Raw genomic sequence first — 24464 nt, 5'->3', positions numbered from 1 at the left:
GGATAGACCCCGAACTCATGTCCCATAAGCTCTCGGTTTACCTGGGGTCACGACCTGTACAACAAAGAAGACGCAAGCTCGGCCCAGAGCGAGCCCTAATAGTAGAGGAGCAAGTACAAGCGCTCCTAGAAGCCAGTTTCATCAGAGAAGTCAAGTACCCAACATGGCTAGCCAATGTAGTGCTAGTCAAAAAACAAAATGGTAAATGGAGAATGTGTGTCGATTACACCGACCTAAATAAGGCATGTCCCAAGGACCCTTACCCACTGCCAAGTATTGACACCCTAGTGGACTCCAGCTCGGGATATCAATACTTATCGTTCATGGACGCCTACTCAGGGTATAACCAAATCCCGATGTATGAGCCAGACCAGGAAAAAACATCATTCATCACCCCCAGAGCTAATTTTTGCTACGTGGTCATGCCATTTGGATTGAAAAATGCAGGGGCCACATATCAGAGGCTGATGAATAAGGTGTTTGCCTCTCACCTAGGGAGCTTAATGGAAGTGTACGTCGACGATATGCTGGTAAAGACCAAGAAAGAAGTCGACCTCTTGTCTGACCTTTCACAAGTCTTTGACACCATAAGGTTGCACGGGATGAGACTAAATCCTGCAAAGTGCGCCTTCGCGGTGGAGGCAGGAAAATTTTTAGGATTCATGCTAACACAAAGAGGGATCGAAGCCAATCCCGACAAGTGTAGAGCTATCCTGGAGATGAAAAGCCCGACTTGTTTAAGAGAGGTCCAACAACTGAATGGCCGGCTAGCAGCTCTCTCCAGATTTTTGGCAGGATCAGCACTAAGATCCCTTCCACTGTTCTCCTTACTAAGAAAGGGACACCAGTTTGAATGGACTCCTGAATGTGAGGAGGCGTTCCAGGAGTTCAAAAAGTTTTTGAGCCAACCTCCTATTTTGACCCGACCTATAGCTGGAGAAGACCTCGTACTATACTTATCTGTAGCAGACAAGGCCATCTCATCGGCCCTGATAAGAGAGGACGAGGCCGGTCAACACCCAGTATACTTCATCAGTAAAGTTCTACAAGGCCCTGAGCTAAGATACCACAAACTAGAGAAGTTTTCCTACTCCTTAGTAGTAGCCTCACGAAGGCTACGGCCTTACTTTCAAGCTCACACAATAAGAGTCCGCACGAACCAACCCATGAAGCAAATCCTCCAAAAGACGGATGTTGCAGGAAGAATGGTTCAATGGGCAATAGAGCTCTCCGAGTTCGACTTGAAGTACGAAACCCGGACGGCGATTAAAGCCCAGTGCCTTGCCGACTTCATTGCAGAATACGCAGGAGATCAAGAGGATAAACCAACTACATGGGAACTCTATGTAGATGGATCCTCCAACAAAACAAGAAGCGGTGCAGGCATAATATTGGTAGACGAAAGGGGAACCCAGATAGAGGTTTCCCTCAAATTTGAATTCCCAGCTTCAAATAATCAGGCAGAGTATGAAGCCTTGATTGCAGGATTGAAGCTGGCAGAAGAAGTCGGTGCTACGAAGGTGATGATATACAGCGACTCTCAAGTGGTGACTTCCCAAATAAGTGGAGAATATCAGGCAAAAGACCCCAACATGAAGAGATACTTGGAAAAAACTCTGGAACACCTTGGGCGCTTTGCAAAAACCGAGGTCAAACACATAACTCGGGATCTAAATAGCAGGGCAGACGCCCTATCCAAGTTAGCAAGTACCAAGCCAGGAGGGAATAACAGAAGCCTGATCCAAAAAACTCTCCAAGAACCTTCAGTGGTAAAAACAGAAGACAAACAAGAAGTCTTCGAAGTGGTCGGATTGAACCACGGATGGATGAACCCCTTAGTGGAATTTCTGAAATTCGACATCCTCCCCAAAGAGGAGAAAGAGGCAAAGAAAATTCGAAGGGAAGCTCAACACTATACCTTGGTAAAAAATATTCTCTATAGAAGGGGGATATCAACACCATTGTTAAAGTGCGTACCGACCTCAAGAACCACTGAGGTATTAGAGGAAGTGCATAATGGGATCTGTGGAAACCATCTCGGAGCCAGGTCATTAGCCAGGAAAGTGATCCGAGCTGGATTCTACTGGCCCACCTTGTAGAAAGATGCCACAGAATTTGTGAAAAAATGCCAACCATGTCAGATGCATGCAAATTTCCACGTGGCTCCCCCAGAGGAGCTCATTAGTATCACTTCTCCATGGCCTTTTGCAAAATGGGGGATGGATTTGTTAGGTCCTTTTCCTCAGGCGCCAGGCCAAGTCAGGTACCTAATCGTGGGAATAGGTTATTTCACAAAGTGGATAGAAGCAGAACCACTGGCCACCATCACTGCACAAAGAAGTCGGAGGTTCCTCTACAAAAATATCATCACAAGGTATGGGATACCCTATTCCATCACTACAGATAATGGGACCCAGTTCACTGACTCCACCTTTAGAAGCCTGGTAGCCAGTATAAAAATCAAACACCAGTTCACCTCAGTGGAACACCCGCAAGCCAATGGGCAAGCCGAGGCAGCCAACAAAGTCATACTGGCAGGGCTGAAGAAAAGATTACAAGACGCAAAGGGAGCCTGGGCTGAAGAGCTCCCACAAGTGCTATGGGCTTACAGAACAACCCCCCAATCCGCCACTGGAGAAACACCCTTCCGACTAGTTTATGGCGTAGAAGCCATGATCCCAATAGAGGTCAATGAGCAAAGCCCAAGAGTGACTCTCCACGACGAGATTGGAAACGTACAAGGGCACAAGGAAGAACTCGACTTGCTCCCCGAAGTCCGAGAAGAAGCCCAGATAAGAGAAGCAGCGTTGAAGCAAAGGATGACTACAAGGTACAACAAAAAAGTCATTCGAAGGAGTTTCACCCCAGACGACCTGGTCTTAATCAGAAACGACATTGGAGTCAACAAATCTGGGGAAGGAAAGCTCGCTGCTAATTGGAAAGGACCATACAAGATCAATGAGGTCTTAGGAAAGGGCTATTATAAGGTAACCGACTTAGACGGCACCGAGTTACCAAGGTCGTGGCATGCTTGTAATATGAAAAGGTACTACAGTTAAAAGCAAACTCTACTCCCTGATGTACTCTTTTCCCAGCTTCATGATTTTTTCCCAAAATCAAAGGATTTTTTCTGGAGAAGGGTTTTTAACGAGGCATCATAGTAGGGGCTAAGGGAAATAGATTATCAAAAACCCTTAGTAGCAATAAGGTACCTCCTCCTTTAATAAAGATCTTTTTAATATCTCTTATAAATTCCCTTTTTATTTTTTCTTTCTACGAAACGCGCCGACTTAAGCTCGACAAAACGTGAAAATCCCATGAACCGACCTAGATGGTCGTCAGGATAAAATGACGAGGTACAAGTCGGTGTAAAGAGGTTATAGAAGGTGATCATGATAAACTCGGAAGCAATCCGACTCATAAGTCGAAATGTGAAACCGAGTAAAACAAAAATGAATCACGAAAGTAGCCTAAGTCATAAAAACTCAATGAAACGAAATTGAGTACTAGGAATAACCAAAGAGAGATAGGAAAAAACCCAAAAAAAAGATTAAAAGGCTGTCCTAAAGATCCTTAAAATAAAAAGGTTCAGAAAGGCAGACAAAGCCAAAGAAAAGGTTTTTTCAGAAAAGATCAAAGGGAAATTCGAAATCAGAAAACATGCACGCATAAGGTAACTTGAACCCTTATCCAAAAAAGGGTATTTATTTTTTAACTTAAACCCTTATTAAAAAAGGGTAGTAAAAAGTGTTTTGTTTACGGCCTTAAAAGGCCAAAAAATTGTTCACGCACCACCATAATAAAATAAAGAGTAAAAAAAAAAAAAAGGGGACCCACAGGCCGGGCCCCCATATAGCCAACAAAATTATTTTTTAGGAAGGAGAGTAGACGGATCACCACCACTAGAGCCAGGAGGAGCACCAGGACCAGGAAGAAAGGCATCCATAGGAGACGAAGAGGAAGTCAGAGGAACTGTGGAGGAACTCGGGGCATCCTTAGGGCGAGGAGGAGACTCCATAATCCTTTGCCCCCGAGTCTTCAAATCTGACTCGGAAATAACCTCGGGGACAGGGGGATCCACAATGGCACCATCAATTACAACCTTATCGGGATCTAAAGGAGAGAGGTCCAAGTCAGGAGCAATGACTCCGACCTGCTCCTTAAAGATTGTCCAAGACTCCTCAGCGCCATCAGCAATAGAGTCCTCCAACTCGGCGTATGCCTTCCGAGAATTCAGCAGATCATTTTTCACAGACACAAGATCATTAAACAAACTTTGATAGCTATCCTGTGCTGTCTTCCTCAAACCGACCTCCATGTTGCATTGGGCTTGCAACTTCCTCTCCCTCTCTCGGAGGTTATCCCTCTCCTCCCTCAGCTTGGCGACTTCCTCCTTCAACTTCCCCTCATGCTCCTGATATATGAGAAGCCTTCCTTCCAGCTCTTCGACCCTCGAGGTCATCCCCAAAGAGCTAAGAGGAGCCTTCTCAAAGATATCTAAGAGTTTGCCACAAACCCCCGCCGCCTTGAGGCTCTCCTCAACCAGAGTGGTAAGGTGGCGCCGAACAGAAGCATCATCCATGCTTATACGAGCATAGGGATAGATGTTCTTTCGGACGAATGCAAGAGCATCCGCCTTCACCTCACCAGAAGAGCTAGACTCTAAGGTCTTGCGCTTCTTATTCTCTGGCTCAGGAGAAGGTCGAGCAGAGGGGGGTGGCTGAGAAGAAATCACAATGGGTTGAGAGGGAGTCCCAACGTTCTGAGGAGGAGGAGGAGGGGAGACAACCGCCCTGGCGCCACCAGTCCTGGCGCGAGATCTTGCTTTAGCCTCCTGGACCCTTTGATAAGACTCCTGGGCGTTTGCCTTTGCCATCTCTGAAAGGACAATAACATATAGATCAGACAAGTCAGAAAAGTCAGTCAGACAAGTCGGAAATCTAACAAACAAATAAAAGCTACCTAGCTGTGCCTGGACAAAGGTCGGAGACCCCTGGAGAAACTTTTTTGTGTCCAAATATGGGGCCCTCCCCCACACTTCTCGGAGGAACCCCACAATGGCTGCTTCTACTTCATCCAGGTCATCCAGACCATATTTCTCGCAGGGGGAGGCCTCCAGCCAGTATAGAGGAAAGCGAGGAGAAGAATTATCATCCAGGAAAAAGGGGTGGTGACCCTCTACAGCTTGTACTTTGAAAAAATAATTTTTGAAGTCATGGAAGGACTCGTCAAAAAGGGTAAAAACCCTCCGACCTTGTATGGCTCGGAAGGACACCCACTGTTGCTTATTGTTTAGCCCACTAAAGGGTTTGGTCATATGAAAAAGATAGAAAAAAATCTTTAAAGAAGTTGGAAACTCCAGAGCCTGGCTGATAAATTGATAAATTTTCAAAAAATCCCAAGAGTTGGGGTGAAGCTGGGTAGGGGCATCTCGGCAGTGATGCAAAACAGATATCTCAAAGCTTGAAAAAGGAAGAAAAACACCCAAACGGGTGATCATGCACTCATACATAAAGAAAAAATGAGGGGCCGCCTCATTGACTCTTCCAAAGCAAACCCGGTCTTCAGGACCCGGGACTACCAATTCATATTTTGGCTCGCCATCCTCAGAAGTACAAATTCTGTGATGAGTGCGAAGGTTGGTAATAAACTCAGTATCGACCGAGGGTTCCTCCCCTAGGACCGTGACATCAACCCATTGAGAAAGGATATCTATGGAAGCCATTTCTTTTTCTTAAAAAGGTAGCAAAAAACCTACAAGGGAAAAAAGAAAAGAAAAATAAAAAACACGGTCCCTAAAGGAGGAAGTACGGAACTGAAGTCTACAAACCAACCTATCTACAAAATGAGGGCATACAAATAAAAAGGCACTAACCTTTATCCGAAAATGAAGGTTGAAGGAAACGAAAAGCCTTCGAAGATGCAACAATGAAGCACGAACAAATGAAGGGAAAATTTGAAAAATCGCAGAAACGAAACAATGAAAGAGAGGGAAAGTATTTATAAGTACGTTAGGGGCACAATGGTAAAAACGGGGCAGTCATTAATGAAATTGCACCGTTACCAAGACCATCAATCCCTATGCACATCCCTAACGGACACGACGCTTGATTAGACGTAATTGTCAGAACCAAAAGGTCACAAAAGTCACGTCGGTTTCGGAACATCACGTCGGTCCCCCAACAAGTCGGTTACAACCCCGAGTAGTATACTCGAACCCAAATCTTAAAGAGAAATTGGGCTCGAGTAGGGGCACTGTTCATACCCTGGCCCAACGAATAAGGCCCAGGATCCAAATAAAAAGGCCCAACCCAAAGGGTTGGCCTCACCTTTCACCAGATTAGCCGCTACGAAGTCGGAACTAGTCACGACTTGCTCTAAAGAAGTCGGGAACGAGGATTAATTGGCAGATAAGCACTCATTTGAATGAGTAACTGCCCCTAGAATCTCTCTAACCACTTCACGAGCCATATCTTAACTTCCCTAAGATAAAGGGACGGTTAACACCCTAAAAAAGTGGCACTACTCCAACGGTGGTTATTGGTTCACCACTATAAATACACTGACACTCCTCAGGTATCTTTAAGTCCCAATACTCTCTAAACCTGTTCACACCCTTGCTAACTTAGGCATCGGAGTGTCTTTGCAGGTACCACCCCCCATTCCTCCACACGCACAAGTCGGACATAGGGCACCGAGTTGTTGATCCATCCGAAAGTTATCTCCTTCACACGTTTGGGCCAACCAACACCGTCCAGCCCATTAATCTCCGGTTACCCACCGTAACAATTACTATGAGCACAAAAATATAAGAAAAAGCATATAACTTCATTTCTTCTTACAAAATTCTCTACCCTTCCACCTATCACCAATGCTATTAAAATTTTTCTTATTAATATATTAATAATACATATTCTCATAAGGTACAAATTAATGAAGATTTATCACTATAAGAATAATGTAGATTAACTAAAATTTTATGTATAATAAAATTTAATTAAATTTACATATATTTTACTCAAAATATTATTAATAGATTAATAATATTATTGATGCTTTGAGTTTGCTGAGTTTACAAATGGTCTCGATAATATATATATATATATATATATATATATATTATGTTTTATTTTATTTAGTATTAATAGCCTATTCATAGTGTATTTTAGTGCAAAGATATCAAATAGAATTATTAATTTAGTTTAAAGAGATAAAAAAAATTAAATTTGTTATTATTAAAAAAATTTTACTATGTATCAAATAATATGTTTATTAGTTTTTATTTTATTATGAAAATTATCTAGATCATAATACTAATAATATATCATAGGAATATTATGATTAATGTATTAGTCAAATTTTAATATTTATTATTTATATATATTTACAAATTATATTTGAGAATTATTTATTTAGTTTCATAATAAATGATTTTTTAAATTTAAATAATTTATTAATTAGTTTGTACTTATTATACCATAATTATTTAATAATTTATTGAAAAAAATATTAATAAAATGTATAAAAAATTTAAAAAAGATATTATTTAAAGAATATGACAAATAAATCTCTAATCAATTTGAATTTGGAGACAATTAGGCTCCTGTTCATTTTTGAACTTGACAAGTCAGCATTTTTCATTCAGAGTTGACGAAGAAAAACCCACAGAGACCGCATTGTGTCACGGAAGTAGAAGATAAGGACTGAAGTGGATCGTTTTTATTTTAAGGGATCGCGTTGTCATTCTGAAAAATGGATAGGGGCTAGGTTGGTAGTTCACTCATCTTTTAACTAGTTTCGATTTAAGATAAGTTTTACATAAATCCAAACTTCGAGCACCAAGTTATAGCACACTAAAGTTGGTCAAAATTCTGTTTTTACCAATTTCACCAAATAGCCAATTTTTACCAAAACTCAATTCAATCCATTTTCAACCCATTCCAAAACTACTTCTGTGCATCTCAACACTCATTCATCATCTTGTATCAATTCAAACACCCAATCAAGTAAGTTTCAACATAATCAGTCTAACTTCATAAGTTTTATATCAATAATCAAATTGATAATTCATCATATAACCAACTCCTCATGATTCAAATCAACAATTCACTTTAATACCATTTCTAAACACTTCAAACACTCACTTATCAACTCCTATCCATTCCAAACTTAATCAACCTAATTATAACTCATTTAACACATCACATCATATATATCCTTTCTCAACAATAATACATAACACTCTCATATCTAACATTCACAACCAAACTAAATTTAATCATTACTTCAACCAATTACAACATAGCAACAATTCACACCAAATTAGATCAATTATCCAACTCAACATCATCAATTCATCAATCATAACATAACCACACTATCACTTACCTCAACTTACCAAGTAGAAGATTTTCTCTCTTTATCACAGCCTCTGAACCAATTTCCATACCAACGCCTCAACAGGCAATAATTTAAACCATCACAATGAATTTAACTAATCACAACAACAATCAATTTCAATTAGGGATGTCAATGGGGCAGGGCGGGGGATGCCTCCCTGCTCCCCATCTCCGCCCTTAGATTTGCTCCTCATCCCCGCCCCCATTTTCCGCCGTGGGGGAATATTGTTCCCCATCCCCATTCTCCACAGAGTCCCATTCCCCGTGGGGACCCCATTCCTCATGGGGCGGGAACCCCATTCCCCATCTACATAATAGTTCTAACTAATTATTAATTTCCATATGAATAGAGCTATAAGTATCTATCTTATACAAAAACTGCAAGATTTTATACAAAAAGTCTAAATGACACAATGGTGACTTCTTTCGAAATAATGCAATGGGGGAACACAACGATGAGCCAAAGGACAAAGCAGTGGACGAGGTGGGAGACGCGGCAACAGAGAAGAGAATGGACACGACGACAGAGTTACGAAAAGGAACTCCGTAAATAGAAATTACGACGCGGTAAGGGTGATGGCACGGTGAGGTGTGACGATGCGGTGAGAAGGGTGACGAAGGGGTGGCTGCAGAGAGGTTGGATGGAGTATGGACAGCCTTAGGGATCTCTGAATTGAAGAAGGGTTATGCAAATAAAGATTAGGAGTTTTGGGTTTCTATATATATGTGTGTGTGAGAAATGACTAAAAAATATATATGAGAAATAAACTATTAAGGATAATTCAAGGAATTCATAAATTTCGGGGAATAGCGGGGACGGGGCGGGGATCCTTGCTCGGGTCCTCGCACCTGCTTCGGGAGAATTTTGTCCCCGATCCCCATCCCCGCAGAAAAAATTCCCCACAATCGGATCCCCGTTCCGGGCAGTCCCCGCAGGGATCTCGGCGTCTCGGGGAATTTCGTCATCCCTAATTTCAATCAAATCCTATCCTAGGGACAATTAACCTAGGTTTTCACATAGCGTTACATGGTGCCTATCCGAAATTAAGACCCATACCTTCATTGGTGGCGGTTTCAACCTCCAGAAAACTCTTCTCTGGCAATACCAATCTCCACTGATTTTTACCACTTCGATCCACAACTTAACTCCGCAGTAAATCAATGCCAAAGCCAATTCCAAACGAGCCAAGATAATCCACACAATCTAATCACAATAATAACTCAACATTCATATAGGAGCACTACTTAAAATCGTGGATACTGAAGGGTTTGAGGTTTTAAACCGTATCTCACGTATTCTTAGGCTAAAACTCCATCAAAACTCAGGGTTGAACCTTCTCTAAACATTGAAAAACTGAAATTCCTCAACAACTCAACCCAAAAGTGCGAATTGAAAGGAAATAGAAAAATGGACAAGAAATTCAAGATTTCTTAGCACAATACTTATATAGAATTGGAGAGGAATCCGAGATAAATGCGTGACTATAAACGGCTCGTCAATCGAAACTCCAGAATAAAAGTTATGTCCAAATAAAGATAATGGGGCTAGGATTTTTTTTTCTTTTTTTTCTCTTTTCTCTTCAATCCGTGTCTCATATACAAATGGAAAAGAATGATGCTAAAATAAAGCTGTGTGGATTTATATATGTGAGTTTGGGCTCGGTGTAGCCCAATTTCATTTTTTTAGCCTTTTGTCCTAATTTTGGGTCAAAATTTTTAGAATAAGTGTTTTAATTCGTATCATAATTATTTTTTCTTCCTAAAATATAAATTCTAATTTCTTAACCTTCTTTGTTTATAACTAATTTATTAATTATAATTTAACTTAATTTTATATAATGTGGTTGAATTTTTGTATGATCCTTGAAAAAAAAAACCTTCTATTTTAAGTTTCGTTTTATTTAAAGAGTCTTATACATATTATAATTATATATAAACGAGTTACTGTAATATTCTAATTTTTAGAATGGCATAACCGAAAGCATGATATTTTAGTAGTGATGAGATGGTTACATATAATTTTATATTTATTACATTTAATATTATTCATTTATTTTAGTGTTAATGAATATGAAATAAAATAAATTTGGATTACTTTGGACTAATTTCTATTATCTCTTAAATATTTTTAAAGAAAAATAGCTACTTCAAAAATTTTAAATGCAAAATTAACTGAAGTGGATATTCAAATTATTTATTGCTAAAGTATCAATGTACTTTATCAATTATCGATACAATTATTAGGGGTTCATGGAAAAAGTTCCATTTTCCATTCCAAGCAATAGTGCAATACATTATTCTTACATATGATTTGTTTTTTTCACATATTCTGATTTATCTTTATTTCGTCTTTATTTATTCTCCAGCTAAAGATAGGCTATTCTCTTCTCCGAGCTTCAAACCCTGAAAAAACAATGTAGCAGACAAATCATTATTCCGAAAAAATAAATAATAAAAGAGAAAAGTTAGTACCTAGGTTAGTATGTCTATTATATATGTATAAAAGATTTAGGACGAAAGATTTGGTAAACAAACACCGTAATATTTTTTGGCTATTACAATATATATTCAAGATAACACTTAAAAACAAATAGCCTAATATATACAGGCAACCTTTTATATGAGCAACAATAAAATACAATTATAACAACAAATTTTTAATCAGCACACTATAAATGATACCGTTGATAAATTAAAAAACACTATTATAAAAATAATATACTACTATTAAAAAACACTTATCAAGTATTGCTCTATCAAATATGTAAAAATAATTATTATAAAAGTAATATACTACTCTTTTTAAGAGTTATTTTTAAATTAGTTAACCTTTACTTTTTAAGTACGGAAATTATTTTTGTTATGAAAAATGTGTTGGTATTTTTGCAGGTTATAGGGGAGTGGGATGATTTACCGGGCGATGGAGGGAGTCAAGCACCACGCGGGGGAGGGGGGGCGTGGAGGACGTGGCATCGCGGAGTTTCAATGCTCTGCATCACCGGAGGGGTGTTGACTGCTGCCATGCAGGGAATAGTCTTCCTCCCCGATAAACAGCAAGCAAGCTCTTTATAAAGAGTCTCAGCCTTCCCCTAGTCATTTATACAAGCAGTAGTAGTGTGTTGTGATAGGGAGAGTAGAGGTGTTAGGGAGAGTAGAAGAAAGAAGTGTGTTTCACTACCAGGGTGATTTCCGGATCAACAAAGAGGGGAAGGAGGTTGCCGTAGAAAAAAGAGAAAGATTGGGAAATAGAAGAAAAAAAATAGTTTGTATTTATTTTAAAAAATGGTTCGTAATTATTGTGCTCCGAAAGAACATATTGTAAATTATTTGGATCATCCAATTTATGTAAGTTGGTAATTTATATTTTTATTGTGTGTTAAATTTCTGTTATTTTTTTTTATTATTTAACATATTAAAATATAATTTTATTTTTCTGTTAATTTTAGATTAATGTTATGTTATAAAAATACTATAATAAAATGTATATTATATGATATAATAAAAATTCTATAATAAAATATATTTTTTCTACCATAAAATATAAAAATAATATAGTAAAATAAATATATAATCTGTAAATAAATTTGTATGTTGCATAATATTCAAAATTTTAATAAATAAATGTTAGAATAATAAATAAATAAATATTAGATATGCATTGTTATTAAATATTAGAAAAATATATATTTTTTACGCACGAAGAAAAAAATATCGCCTTGATGGACGGGTCAGTCTTGACCAATGGCTTTATAGCCTCAGCAATTGTATCCGAGTCCAACTTCGAATGATCCTGTTAAATCACTCCTATTGAGCACGTGTGCCTACCGTTGTATCTGCGTATCTCCCAACAACCTTTTTTCCTTATCAAGCTGGCTCGGATAAGCCAGTCGCACCCACGCTCATACATCTTGCATTTTGCATAGAACGTCTGTGGCTCAGACTCATACACGTCGTAGTCAACTCCTCTAGCGATAGTGTAACTTCTAATTGCTGCCATGCCACGACCGTCTTTCTAGAACTGTATTCCATTCCAATCCGGAACTCTCCGTCCTTAGGATTAGCAACGCCTACAGAAAGTAGAAATCATCGTTTACTAATCAATCCAATGCATAAATTAACAACAACGTATTATTTAGTCATCACGCACCTATGTTTGAATATTCCGGAAACTTCGGTGCATGCATGGCGTCGAGATCCACCTCACGCATAAAAGGTGGCACGTTCATCGGTTGACTAATCGAGGGATGAACCACTACATTCTCCGCTGCTGTCTCAACTCCAACATCACCATCCTCATCTTCGTCTCCGGCTTCATAAGTGGCTTCGAAGTCCTCTTCACTGTCACTATTCATTCCCTCGTACACTGCAGCTCTATCATCTGCCACCTCTAAATCATTTTGAGTCCCTTCCGCCTCTACGGTTTCAAACTCAACATACAGCTCAATCTGTGGCTGTCGCATCTGAGTCTGCCGGTGAATTTGAAACATATTCTGCATACTCACTTCGTCTGTGATTGGCATGGTATCAAACTGTATTAGACCACCAAAAACTACAACCAGATTCTGGTACAGAATTCTGCTCACTCTCATTAACGTACTGTTCTCCATGCTTTGACAGAGACCATTCTGAAGCTCCATTAACATCATGGTGCATGGAACCACAAACGAAAACGGATTCTGACACACAAACCTCACTCCCTCATGAGTATTACGTATTATCTCACCGTCGCGATACACAACCAAGTTTGCGGTACCCTCCATTACGCTTCAAACACACCCAAAGAACACTCATACACTCTTACTCAGAATGAAAATGAACCCGAGCACTGCCTTATATAGAGGAGAGCTTTCACCACGCCCCCACGTGCTGATTGTCTCAGCCAATCACAGCTTGCCACGTGTCAAAACGCCCCGCGTGCTGACTCATCACGTCCCCCACATGATACAAACACGTCAGCACGCCCCCCACTTGTTGAGTCAGCACGCCCCCCCACGTGCTGCTCCAGCCAGCCAACCATCTTCAGCCACGTCATCACGCCCCCAGCGTGCTGACGTCATCACGCCCCCTGCGTGATTCTCTCTTCGTCCAACCACATGCTTCCCCGTCATCTTCATGCCCTCCACGTGTAGTAGGCACCACACCCCCTGCGTGTTGGCCTTGGACCACAGACATCCACCTAGACGTAAAACACATTTTTCCTCCATAAACAACCAAAACACCACCTTGCAAACCATATTCAAATTCTTGAGCCTTTCAAGTATTGTCTAAAATTTTTAATTTCTTAAAAAACAAAAATAACCCAAATGGCAAGACTAATTATTGTGGAGAGAAAAAGGGGAGAAGAAGAAAGAAGAGTCTCTCCTTCCTAACAAAACCCCAACCCTAACATCCATAACCCTAATCCAATCCAAATGTTTCGTTTTTCTCTGGTTCTTCAATCCATTCGATGATGACGTGCGTTCCTTTATTGAGCTTCGATCTCAATCTCTGCTCGCGAATGAGCTTTGATCTTCTCTGCTCGCGAATGAGCTTCGATCCTCTTCTTGTTGAGCTTCGATCCTCTGCTCCTCTTCTTGTTGAGCTTCGATCCTCTTTACTCGCGTTCATCACCGCCGGTCACTATTCGATTATCACTGCTCATGTTTTTGGTGACATTCTCGTTTCTGGCGTTCTTCTGCAGGTACTGATGATTCTACCGTTCTCTTTTTGTTTTACTTTAGCACCATTTTGTGTTTTGAATCCTAATTTTTAGTTAAACTTGTTGCTATGCGCATTAATTTTAAACTTGTGAGCATGTATCCTTACTATTTCTTCAGAATTAGCTGTGATATCATGTCCTGCATGTTGATGCTATGATCCTATGAGGACTGATTTACAGTTGATGCATACTATGCCTTAGTTGATTTTTAGATAATAGAGGTACACTATTAACACCAAATTTAATGTTAAAATTTATTCATTCTTAAATAGCTAAGTTGTAAACATAATTAAAGCTTACTTTCTTTCTTAGGTTGTTTTTCCACTTTCAGTAAGTTAGCTAAGGAATTAATTAGGATGAGTGTGAGTTAGGTAGTGATGAATCTACTCTTGTCACCAACATAATAATATAGTTTTTAGTTTGGAAATCAGATTTCAAGCGAATGTAATGGTTAAAAAGTGGTATGACGAAGAATGAAGTGTGATGGATAGTAATAAGAGTGGAGTAGTGGTATTAATATATTGAAAAAAGATTAATTAGCATAATAAGCTTACAACCTTTTGTTTATACTCACTACTGAAATAAAATAAAAGTGGTTGATGTGGCATGTTCTTTTACATGTGTGCTTTTATATCTATAATCATAGTTTTTTATTGCAGATGGCGGCTCATGGAGGTGAGCCAAAATTCGCCAAAAAATTATGGCGGATGGCATTGCAAGAAATGGTGGTAATGGCGGATTACCTAAAAATGCTTATATGTGTACAAAAAACATGCAAAAAAAATTGCAAATATAATAAACTATAAAATCTAATCTATATAATCATTTTTTTAGTCATAAGACATCCAATTAATACAACAAAAGTGATCAAATATAGTAGCAAATTTAGCAAACAAACATAAGACATAGAACATAAAAACTAAAAACTTAAAAAAAAAACCAAAGCCATTGTCTCATTAGAATCAGGGGCAGGGGCAGGGGCAAGGGGGTTAGAATCAGGGACTTGTCTGGAAATAGACATAGTGAACTGAATGGAAAAAATATTTGGATGAAGAGAGGTTTATTAGGGTTCAGGGAAGAAAAGAGATAGTGAACTGAACGAAAAAAAATAATATGCAAGAAACTACGAACCAGAGAAAGTGGAACGGTGGTTCGCAGCAGCAGTAAGGAACGACTGTGGTGATGAGGGCGGCAACGACCAACGGCGACAGGCAGCGACAATTAGTGGCGCCTAGCGACGGGCGGCAGTGACAATTGGTGGCGACAAGATGCACAAAGAGCAGAGAGGGAGAGGAGTTTTCACATGAAGAAGAGGCGCAGAGAACAGAGAGGGAGTTTTTGAATAATTAGGATTAGTGGTATCACTTAGGATTTCGTAATTTACCCAATTACCCTCAGAATTTTTTTTTTAAAATATGTAAAAACCCGATATTTCCGCCATATGTATGGCGTTCTGCCATGGCGCCACCGCAATTGCGGCCGCCTTTTCACCCGCCGTGGAAACCACAACGCGGCGACCTCCTTATGGTGGCGAGGCCAAAATCCACCATGCCATAATGCCATGGCGCCGCCATTGCCATTAATTGATTGCATTTATGTTGATCACTTTGTTGTTACCAATTGCTGTTAAAATCTAAGCTTATAATTTTGCTTTATGGCTTCTTGTATTGTCAAGACGTTGGGTTTCTCTTGGCAGAAATGATGATTGCTACTTGAGAAATTGGGAGATCAAAGCACATAGTAGCATAGCAAGGTAGTATAATACCACTAACAAGCCATGCAAGCTCTAGTGTGTTCTCATTTTTGTGTGTCAAATAACAATAGACCTATTGATTTTGCTAATTCAGAATTTCAGCTCTAGTGCAGGTTGAGATTTTGAGGGAGAAGAATTTTTAGGCAAAATAAATGAAACTATTTTTTATTTTATTTTAAATATTAAGCTTCCTTAGAATTTATGTTGACTATTCCTTCTTGTCTTTTGGCTAAAAAATCTAGCTGCTCCAAAAGACTGAGACAACATTTTCAGATTAAACTCTGAGACTGTGTATTTAGACTGAAATCTCTCTGTAGAATTTAAAATTGAACATTGTTGTGTAAATTTATTGTTTTAGTGTGTGCGGTGCTGATTTTGAGTATTAACTTGTTTTCATTCTATGTACTCTGTAGATATAAATATATAAAGTATATGTGTAGTGCTGATTTTGAATATTAAGCTTCCTAAGCACTTTCCTTATAGGACAACATGTGAATTATTCATGTGAAGCCGAAGGTACTCAGTTATTCTATTTTTCTAATTTCCTCTAGATAGACTCTAAAGATAGTTCTCCACCCTGAGTTGCTGATTTTCTATTTTTCTTTTTTGTCCCTTATTTTTGTCACATATAAGCTAGTTAAAGAGTTCATACTATTAAAAACTCCGTTGTTTTCTTCTTAATGCTTTGGTCTGGAGATGGCAAAAATTGTGTTCCTCTCTTTTCACATTCATCTATACGGCCATCACAATCGGTCACTCTTTTGAAGGTACTGACAATTCTGCCTCTTTTTTTTTCCTTTTCTATTTGCAATGATGACTCTGCCTCATTCCCAAAGTTCGTGATGCTTTCTTTGTGTTTCCGTAGGCATTGATGATTATGATTATATGATGGAGTAGAAGATTTTGATGACTTGTTGACTAAATTTGACAAGAAGAAGAAGGGACAGTGTATAATGAACCATACTTGTAAATTGCCAATGAATTGGGATTACAGATTCTTTTCGATTGTGTGGAAAATTGCAAATCTAATCCCCACAGGTGGCTTCCCTATAATTAATTGTTATTGTAGTTAATTCTTTATTTTGCTTGAATCATATTCCTATAAACATTAATCGAATAAGGATTGATTTGAAGTTTAACTTGCTTGGCATGAAATTGATTTGAAGATGTAGTATGTAATTTGCTTGGGTTGTAAATAAGATTGTAACTGACTAAATAAGTTCTGTCCGTTCTTACTTAATTATATTCTAATTTCATGTATCTAGAAATCTCCTCGGAGAAGAATTGATAACTTAAATTTTAATGAGATTGAACGGCCTGAGCGTTGGCTGGACTCTTCATTGAAGCAAAATAGGCCTAACAAGTAACAAGGTATGCAAATTTAGTAGCCAACTCTCATCAACTTTATATCGAGTTCACTAGGCTAATATCATTATAGTAATTAGAAATTATGTTGGTTGATTACCTTTAATTTGTTCATAGTTACTTATATGTGATAGTAGTTTGTTGGAATTTGGTGATATATATACAGCTAGCTTTGAAGATTTTCACTTAGTTTTTGGCTTCACTAAAAAAGAAATTGTGCAGTGTAATTTTTAATATTTATTTATTAAATTATTGAGACAGATATGGACTTCAAGATTAAACATTTTACAATTGATGGCAAAAGAGTGAAGCTTACTATTTGGGACACAGGTAACATTTTCTAGTTAGTTGATGAAATTTTTTTGTGCAAATGTAAAAAAATAAGGTAGTTAATTAAGAATATTCATTGTTCTAACTCTAGCTCTGTGTGGAAGTTATTGTAATATTAAGTGCTTTTTTTTATTGTTATTTTGGCGATTGATGTATCCTAGTGCTCCACTCTATACTGTGTGTGAGTTATTATTTCTCACTATCATATGGGTTACAGTGAGTTTGAACTTATTTGGGAAAAAAAAATGAAAGGAACCACTTTCAATTTTCTTACTGATCTTGTACTTCTAATGAAAAATGTTTTGTATTCAGTGGTAGTGCCTATTCTATATTGGTTCAAATAACAGTGATCACAATGCATGAGAACATGTACTAGGTTGATGATTGTGTTAGCATCTCAGTAAACTATCTTCTTCTGTAGGTTTCTTTACAAAAATAAGAATCAATGGGCATAAACAACTGGTGGAAAGACGAACGGTAAGATGATGTAGAAAGATATGATGTGTTGAAAGAGAAGAGTAAGAAAGTGAAGTTGATGATGATCCTAAAGCCTTCAAGTGCTAACAAAACATTAGAACTGTGCTATGATCTCTCATCAATTGGAAAGAAAGTTTGGGTCATAAGGTAAAACTTATTCAGGATCAATTTGATAAAGATCCTCAGGAGAATGGTTCTAAGGATGAAAATGGTTCCAAAGATGCTCATCGTATTTAGCTTTTTTTTCCCTTTTAAGTATATGTATTTTGTTAAGGGTCTTTTATTTAATTAATTTGCCATATTTTGTTATGTGAATTAAAGAGTTATAATAATATATTTTAACTTAATAATATATATTCAAGTAGAATAAGTTGAGATTTTGTTTCTTCTATCATATTTTTAATTTTATTGCATCAAATTTTAATGAAATGCTTAAATTATTGTACATAGCTAATAAATAGTGGCAAAATGTACCTAGTACTATCACAAGAGAAAACGGTTTTAAAGAAGAGCCAACGCCTTTAAATTAATGCCTTAGTAATACAAGAAGTGGCAGTGCTTCTAATAAAGTGATGCCAGAGTTCAATGTAATATGCAACATTGCTTAGGGTTGCTATACTAATAGAATAGGCAACGATTTCTACTAATTGTAAAATTATTAAAAACGACAACGCTTAATAAGTGTTGCATTATGGTCTGACCAAAAGCGTTGTTTTTGCTTTAGAATAGACAACGTTTTCAAAGAGTTGCTTACAAAAGCATTGCTTTTGAAGGAAAAAAACGTTGCTTTGATCTAAGACAACGATTGTATCTGTAAAGGGTCCAAAAATGTTGCTTTAAGTTTAAAAGTGTTGTTATAGATTAAAAGTAATTTTTTATCAATTTTTAGACAATATTTTTTAAATGTTGTCTCAGTCTGAAAATGTTGTAGGAAAATTTTTTTATTATTAAACTTGAATCCAATGATATATTTATTAAGAAAAATAATCTCATTATATATTATGACTAATCCTTGCTATATTTATTATTATTATTTCACATTTCTAGTAGACTAAACTAATTCAGACGGTAAAAATTTATAATAAGAGCGTTATTTATATTATCCCTATTAAAATATATTTTTAAAAAGGAAAAATAATAAAATAAAATAGAAACATTCGATAAATTCACATCATAAGATCGTAAAATATAAAAAATTTTAAACTCTAAATTCTATAATTATCATGTCAGCATCCTTATTAACGGTGTTAACTTTTAAATATAATTAAAATATATTTAAATCGTTAAAAAAAATAAAATAAATTAAACGTTAAAGTATTTTTAAAATTTTTAAAAAATTTAAAAATAAAAAATATACTTTATCCAAAATTTAATTACAATTTTTTGTGCAATTTTATTTCCTTAAAATTAAGTAGTCCCCAAAAAACAAGACAAGAATAAAGCTAGCTAATACAAGCAGTTAGAAATTGAAATGATGAAATGGACTTACGGGGTATAGTCAATATAAACTTTTCCAGCATTGGTGTTAGCTATCTGAGAGAAAGCTTCTTGAGAGAGATCAAATGTTCCCTGGCAGCCTGGAGAGGGACAAAGATCGACAACCTTGACGGTAACACTGGCGCCGGTGCACGGTTGAGTGACGCCGGCGTTGGTCGCACCTGTGCATGTGATCTTATACATTTTGCCACATGCACCTCCATTGTTGTATATTCCCTCGCTTGCAGCTGCAATCATCGTTCCTTCGTCCTCGTACCCGTAGCATGCGGATGCTGATGATTTTCCAAGTAGCATATCAGAGCACATCATTATCTTCATGTTATATATACATATCCAAAAGAAAAACTTTTTTTTTTTGGTTAACAAAGGGGCTCTAAGGCCCCAAAAGGAAAACTTTGGTCTCCTATCTAACTAGTGTGGCCTTACATAAAAGGTTCAAATTCCAAAAATACAGAAAAAAATTTAATATAGAGAAAATATATAAAACTAACTTTTAGTTAGTTAATAATAATTAATTTTATTTTAAAATTTATAATTTAGAGTTTAAAATTAAAAATTTATTATTTAAGATCTAAAATTTAAAATAATAAAATAATTTTTATAAATTTAATTGACATTGACGAAAAAAAAGAAATAACTTTCTAATGTTCCTCTTTAATGTATAAAAAAGAATATTTAAAAAATAAGAATCGAAAAAGAAACGTAGAAAAAATTAGATTAATATTTAATATGTAATACATAGGTAAAACTAACTTATTTGATATGTTTTATTAAATAAGTTAAATTAAGAAAATAATATAAAGGTATATTATTTTAATATTTTTATTTTGATTAATTTTTTTTATTCGTTTAACTTCTTTATTGAGAAGAAAAGAAATAAAGCTGCACTAACAGGCTTGTTAAGCATGAGATAGTTAAGTAACATAGACGTCGTCACGTCGGTTACTTATTAAGTGGTTTAAAGGGAACTAACAGGCTTGTTAAGTCGCCTATCTTATCTTGTTAGTACTTACACAAATAATAAGAATATCTTTTACCAATCCAAAATTAGAATTTAATTTTAATATAATATTAATAAAAAAAATTTATATATATATTTAATTACGTACACATCATCAAAAGTAATATTATTTAAATTGACCACATGAATAATAATTCAAAAAAATGAATATATGCAATTATAAGTGTAAAATTATATTATTAGTGCATTAAAATTAAATTTTCTAAAATTATTCAAATTTTATTAATAAAAAAGGGAGGGAAATGTTTTTTGGTCAAGTATTTGGTAGTTTTTCTTAATTTTTTTAATATAATATTTTTCTTAATTAGAAAGCAGTTGCTAAAAGAATACAAATACAAAGCGCCATTTCAAGAGTTTACACAAAAAGGATATTGTTTATGAATCAGTCTTATATATACGATCCATTGTATAGTGAATTAATATATGCATTAATTAATTCAATACTCTTTCATTTATTAAACGTGAAATTAGTCAAGATAATAAGTATTTTAAATTCTAAATAAAAAATTGATTCAGAAATAAATAAAAAAATTGACACAATGGCTTAGATAAAATAGTACATTTCATGATATTTTTCCAAGTAGGATTTATGCCCCTTTTTTAATAAGAAAAATAAAAATACTCACGAGTGTAAACTGTATAGTAAGTTGCTGTTCCCGAAAAAGCGGATGTCACCGAAACAAGGCTAAAGATGGCAAACCCCATGATAATAACAGCGCTCAGTTTGTTCGCCATATTGAAATATTGAAATGCAGGGAAAACTAAAGTTTTATTGTACAATGTAGCGACGGAATACTTAATTATAGTGAACACTTTAAGTAGCTTCTGAATTTGTTCTGTTGGAAAATTGGATAGCATTAATACCATTTTATAGTGACTGAATGCTATGTTAGCGGTCCGTCATTTTCGGAAGAGGGAGACGGTCTCCGCACGTTTCTACGCAGCCACCGTCCCTGAACGTTTCTGCCCAGCCGCCACTATTTCTAGAGTTAGAATATTCTTAATAATGATTCAAGTCTCCATATATAACTACAAAATCTCTATAAAAATATAGTGATAGATTAAAACTTTTGTATCTTATAAATTATTTGAATAAAATTTTATGACATAAACATGTTAGATATAATGTTTATTTTTCACAATAAGGATTATGTTCTGGTGATGAAATAAAGTAGTTTCTTCACATAAAGAAAATGGTATGGTTTTACGTCCTTCAGCTGCATGTCTGTGTTGCTGTCTAGACATTAGGTATCTGCTAGGATTTTTTTTCTATATAAATTATTAAAAATAATTATTTTTTGAAAACCCAGTATTGATCTTTATTTACAGGAATGTCTGTTTTTTTTTTTAGTAATTAGGACAAGTTCGCCGTACCCCCAGTGAACTCTATATATATTATAGAGTTCGCCGCATCCTCAGCGAACTCTATGTAAAATTCGGTGTATTATAAATTCGAAGTGGGACCATTGTCCCCTGTCTTTTTCTTTTCCCTGTCATTTTCTTTCCAAATCTTCTCTCAATTTTTATTCTGTTGGAACTTTCTGTATTCTGGCATTCGAGAAATTCGTTATTAACAGCATCAGCAGTTTAAGGTTAGTAATTAAAATGTTAGTTTGAGTTATTTTTCTCAGATTAGTTAGAGTTACCTATTATTTCTTAGTTAGTGGTTGCATGCTAGTTATAGTTAGAGTTACTGTTTACTTATTTCATGTTATTTGGTGGTTGTTGAATGTTTTTAACATGTGAATTAGTATAAGCTGGTAGTCTATTTCTTAGTTAGTTTAGTAAGAAAAATTGGTTTACGTTGTTAGTCAAATCTTAATAAAATTAAGTTAGAATGTGGGATTAAGTGAGCAATAGGGTATGTTTGCCTAGGGAAAGTGAGGTAGATAAGTAATATTTATCAAATACGTTTGCTTACAAATTCTGTTATTGTAAAACAAATGCTGATAAGTACATGTTATTTTGTTTAAATTCGTTGTGGTTAGATGGAGCAGCAGTTATTGGGATATGAGGGGATCCTGTACAGATTAGATCAGGCTGAGCACATTGTAACACCCTAATTAGCCTAAGTTTTACCTCGCATCGTAAAGCAAGGTTAATCAGAGATTACGACAGTTCTAAACTCATACATATAATATATATAGAAAGAATAATATAATCTAGAAGGCCGATGAAGGATATAGCTCAAAAATAGGATTTCAAAAGCGCAAAACGTACTAACGAAACGTCTAACTTAAGGCACAAGAAACAGGTATAAGGTAATAAAAGATAAGTATATAATATCATAAGAAACTAGCCACGGCTGGCGAAGTTTGAGCCGACTAGTCATATACAACCCATATATGAATCCAAACAGTAAAAACAGTTTATACAAGTTTTGTCCTCTCAAATGCAAGCCTCTAGGCAAAACAAAATACAAAAGTGAGAGACATATACAAAATAAGTCAAAAAGATTCAAAAAAATATCCGGATCCTCCACTTCTGTCACCAACTAGACAACTCACTGAGGTGGGTTGCGACCTGCATTTGAAAAACACAACATAAATATGATATGAGAATCGGAGGTTCTCAGTATGGTAACAGTGCCCAGTGATGTAGGATATAAGACCCCGGGACGCCGAAGGCAATCCTAGACTTCATATCCATCACAAGATTCATTCTTAAGGCATACTATAACAGATAAGCATAATTATATAAACCTTAGCATAACTAAACAGGGTATTCTATCTTAAGGAATTTCTATTCTAATCAAACACTGCTGTCCCACAGCCTTCACCAACCGATCTTCCATGCGATTCCATCACCACCTCCTTCCGAACCTCCTCAATCCTAATAGAAAACACAGATAATATACAATGCAAGTAAAACACAAGTATTGGCATGTAAGGCAATTAATTCAAACAGCAGATAGGCATGTTATACAATTAGGCAAACTATTACAAGTAGTCAAACCATACAAACAGATAGAAAATGCATATGATGAATATCTGTCCTACTGGCTGTGATATCACATTATCAGTTCAACTGCCAACCCGACACATCTCCATAGAGATGTCGCCCTTCGGAATCATCAATGGAACCCCCGAGATATAGTGCTCGGATCACTGTCCAGGATTTTGCGCCTGCACACTCTATTGATCCGAAGGGATGCGAGCGGGATACTCTTGCCACTGACCTCGCATCTCAGCGCAAGCGGGACGAACCACCGCCCTTACGCTGCCGCCGCTAGCTCGACAGGCGGGATCCAACCACATGTCCCTGCCGAGCGCATAGTGTCTCATAATCTCAATATAAAATAGTAGTTCAGTGGTTTTTCAAAAAACATTTTCAATATAACAGTGATTCCTCATCACCCTTTCGAGTCTTCGACTCATCTCAACTACTGTCAATTCACATTTCCATTTTGAACTCAACAATTCCTCAATTCTCATCTCATACATCAATCATTCGTCACATAACATCAAACCATCTCCAGTACACCCGAAACCTAGGCCTCCATCTTCTAAGTTTTTCAAATAATATCATTTAAAGCCATTAAATTCTTTCCCATGTGTTAAGTATCCAAAACTAGGCCCAAGAGACCAAAAATGGTGTTAGAGAAGCTTACAACCTTGTTGGGAAGGTAGAATAGTTGAAAACAAAGAAAAATTTGAGAAACAGGGCGTGTGCATATGCACCGGGGTGTGCGATGCCCAGGAAGATTTTGAAAGTGTGCGCACGCACAGGGGTGTGCGTGTGCACAGGTACTAAAATTTGTAAAGTCTGTTCACTCGCACAGGGTGTGCTAGCGTCCCCAACAGACGACCCTTCCCAACTTGTGCGTGCGCACAGGGCTGTGCGTACGCACAGGTCGCAATTCTTCATTGATGTGCGCGCGCACAAGTTGTGCTAACGCTGCAAGCAGAGAGCCCTTTCCTGCCT

At 36.8% G+C, this 24464-nt stretch overlaps 2 protein-coding genes and 1 long non-coding RNA gene across 3 annotated transcripts; 1 reads left to right on the top strand and 2 right to left on the bottom strand.

Moving 5' to 3' along the window:
* Positions 1 to 10567: 10567 nt before the first annotated feature.
* On the bottom strand, positions 10568 to 21397 carry LOC112727418 (EG45-like domain containing protein). Its single transcript, XM_025777157.2, has 3 exons — positions 21167 to 21397; positions 19512 to 19791; positions 10568 to 10802 (listed from the first exon to the last, which is right to left on the bottom strand). The coding sequence occupies exons 1-3, from the start codon at positions 21273 to 21275 to the stop codon at positions 10796 to 10798; spliced, it is 396 nt and encodes a 131-aa protein (XP_025632942.1). The 5' UTR covers positions 21276 to 21397; the 3' UTR covers positions 10568 to 10795.
* LOC140177035 (uncharacterized) lies at positions 12102 to 13299 on the bottom strand. Its single transcript, XM_072209272.1, has 2 exons — positions 12547 to 13299; positions 12102 to 12466 (listed from the first exon to the last, which is right to left on the bottom strand). Exons 1-2 carry the CDS (start codon positions 13157 to 13159, stop codon positions 12264 to 12266), a joined length of 816 nt encoding a protein of 271 aa, XP_072065373.1. The 5' UTR covers positions 13160 to 13299; the 3' UTR covers positions 12102 to 12263.
* LOC112727419 (uncharacterized) lies at positions 15083 to 18397 on the top strand. Its single transcript, XR_003165750.3, has 5 exons — positions 15083 to 16617; positions 16716 to 16888; positions 17116 to 17221; positions 17477 to 17545; positions 17967 to 18397. It is a non-coding gene; the product is annotated as an uncharacterized lncRNA (long non-coding RNA).
* Positions 21398 to 24464: the final 3067 nt, after the last annotated feature.

The sequence above is a fragment of the Arachis hypogaea genome, chromosome 12, assembly GCF_003086295.3.
Source record: "Arachis hypogaea cultivar Tifrunner chromosome 12, arahy.Tifrunner.gnm2.J5K5, whole genome shotgun sequence".
NCBI classification, from domain to species: domain Eukaryota; kingdom Viridiplantae; phylum Streptophyta; class Magnoliopsida; order Fabales; family Fabaceae; genus Arachis; species Arachis hypogaea.
The sequence above is the reverse complement of the archived record's forward strand: the minus strand, read 5'-3'. Positions and strand labels throughout refer to the sequence as shown.

What these genes read in the sequence shown, in the direction of transcription:
- LOC140177035 (XM_072209272.1), bottom strand. Translation starts at nt 13,159, where the DNA reads ATGGAGGGTACCGCAAACTTGGTTGTGTATCGCGACGGTGAGATAATA. An exon ending in TCCGGAATATTCAAACATAG is followed by an intron (nt 12,467 to 12,546) that starts GTGCGTGATGAC and finishes TACTTTCTGTAG; the next exon opens with GCGTTGCTAATCCTAAGGAC.
- LOC112727418 (XM_025777157.2), bottom strand. Translation starts at nt 21,275, where the DNA reads ATGGCGAACAAACTGAGCGCTGTTATTATCATGGGGTTTGCCATCTTT. An exon ending in TTACTATACAGTTTACACTC is followed by an intron (nt 19,792 to 21,166) that starts GTGAGTATTTTT and finishes GAAAATCATCAG; the next exon opens with CATCCGCATGCTACGGGTAC.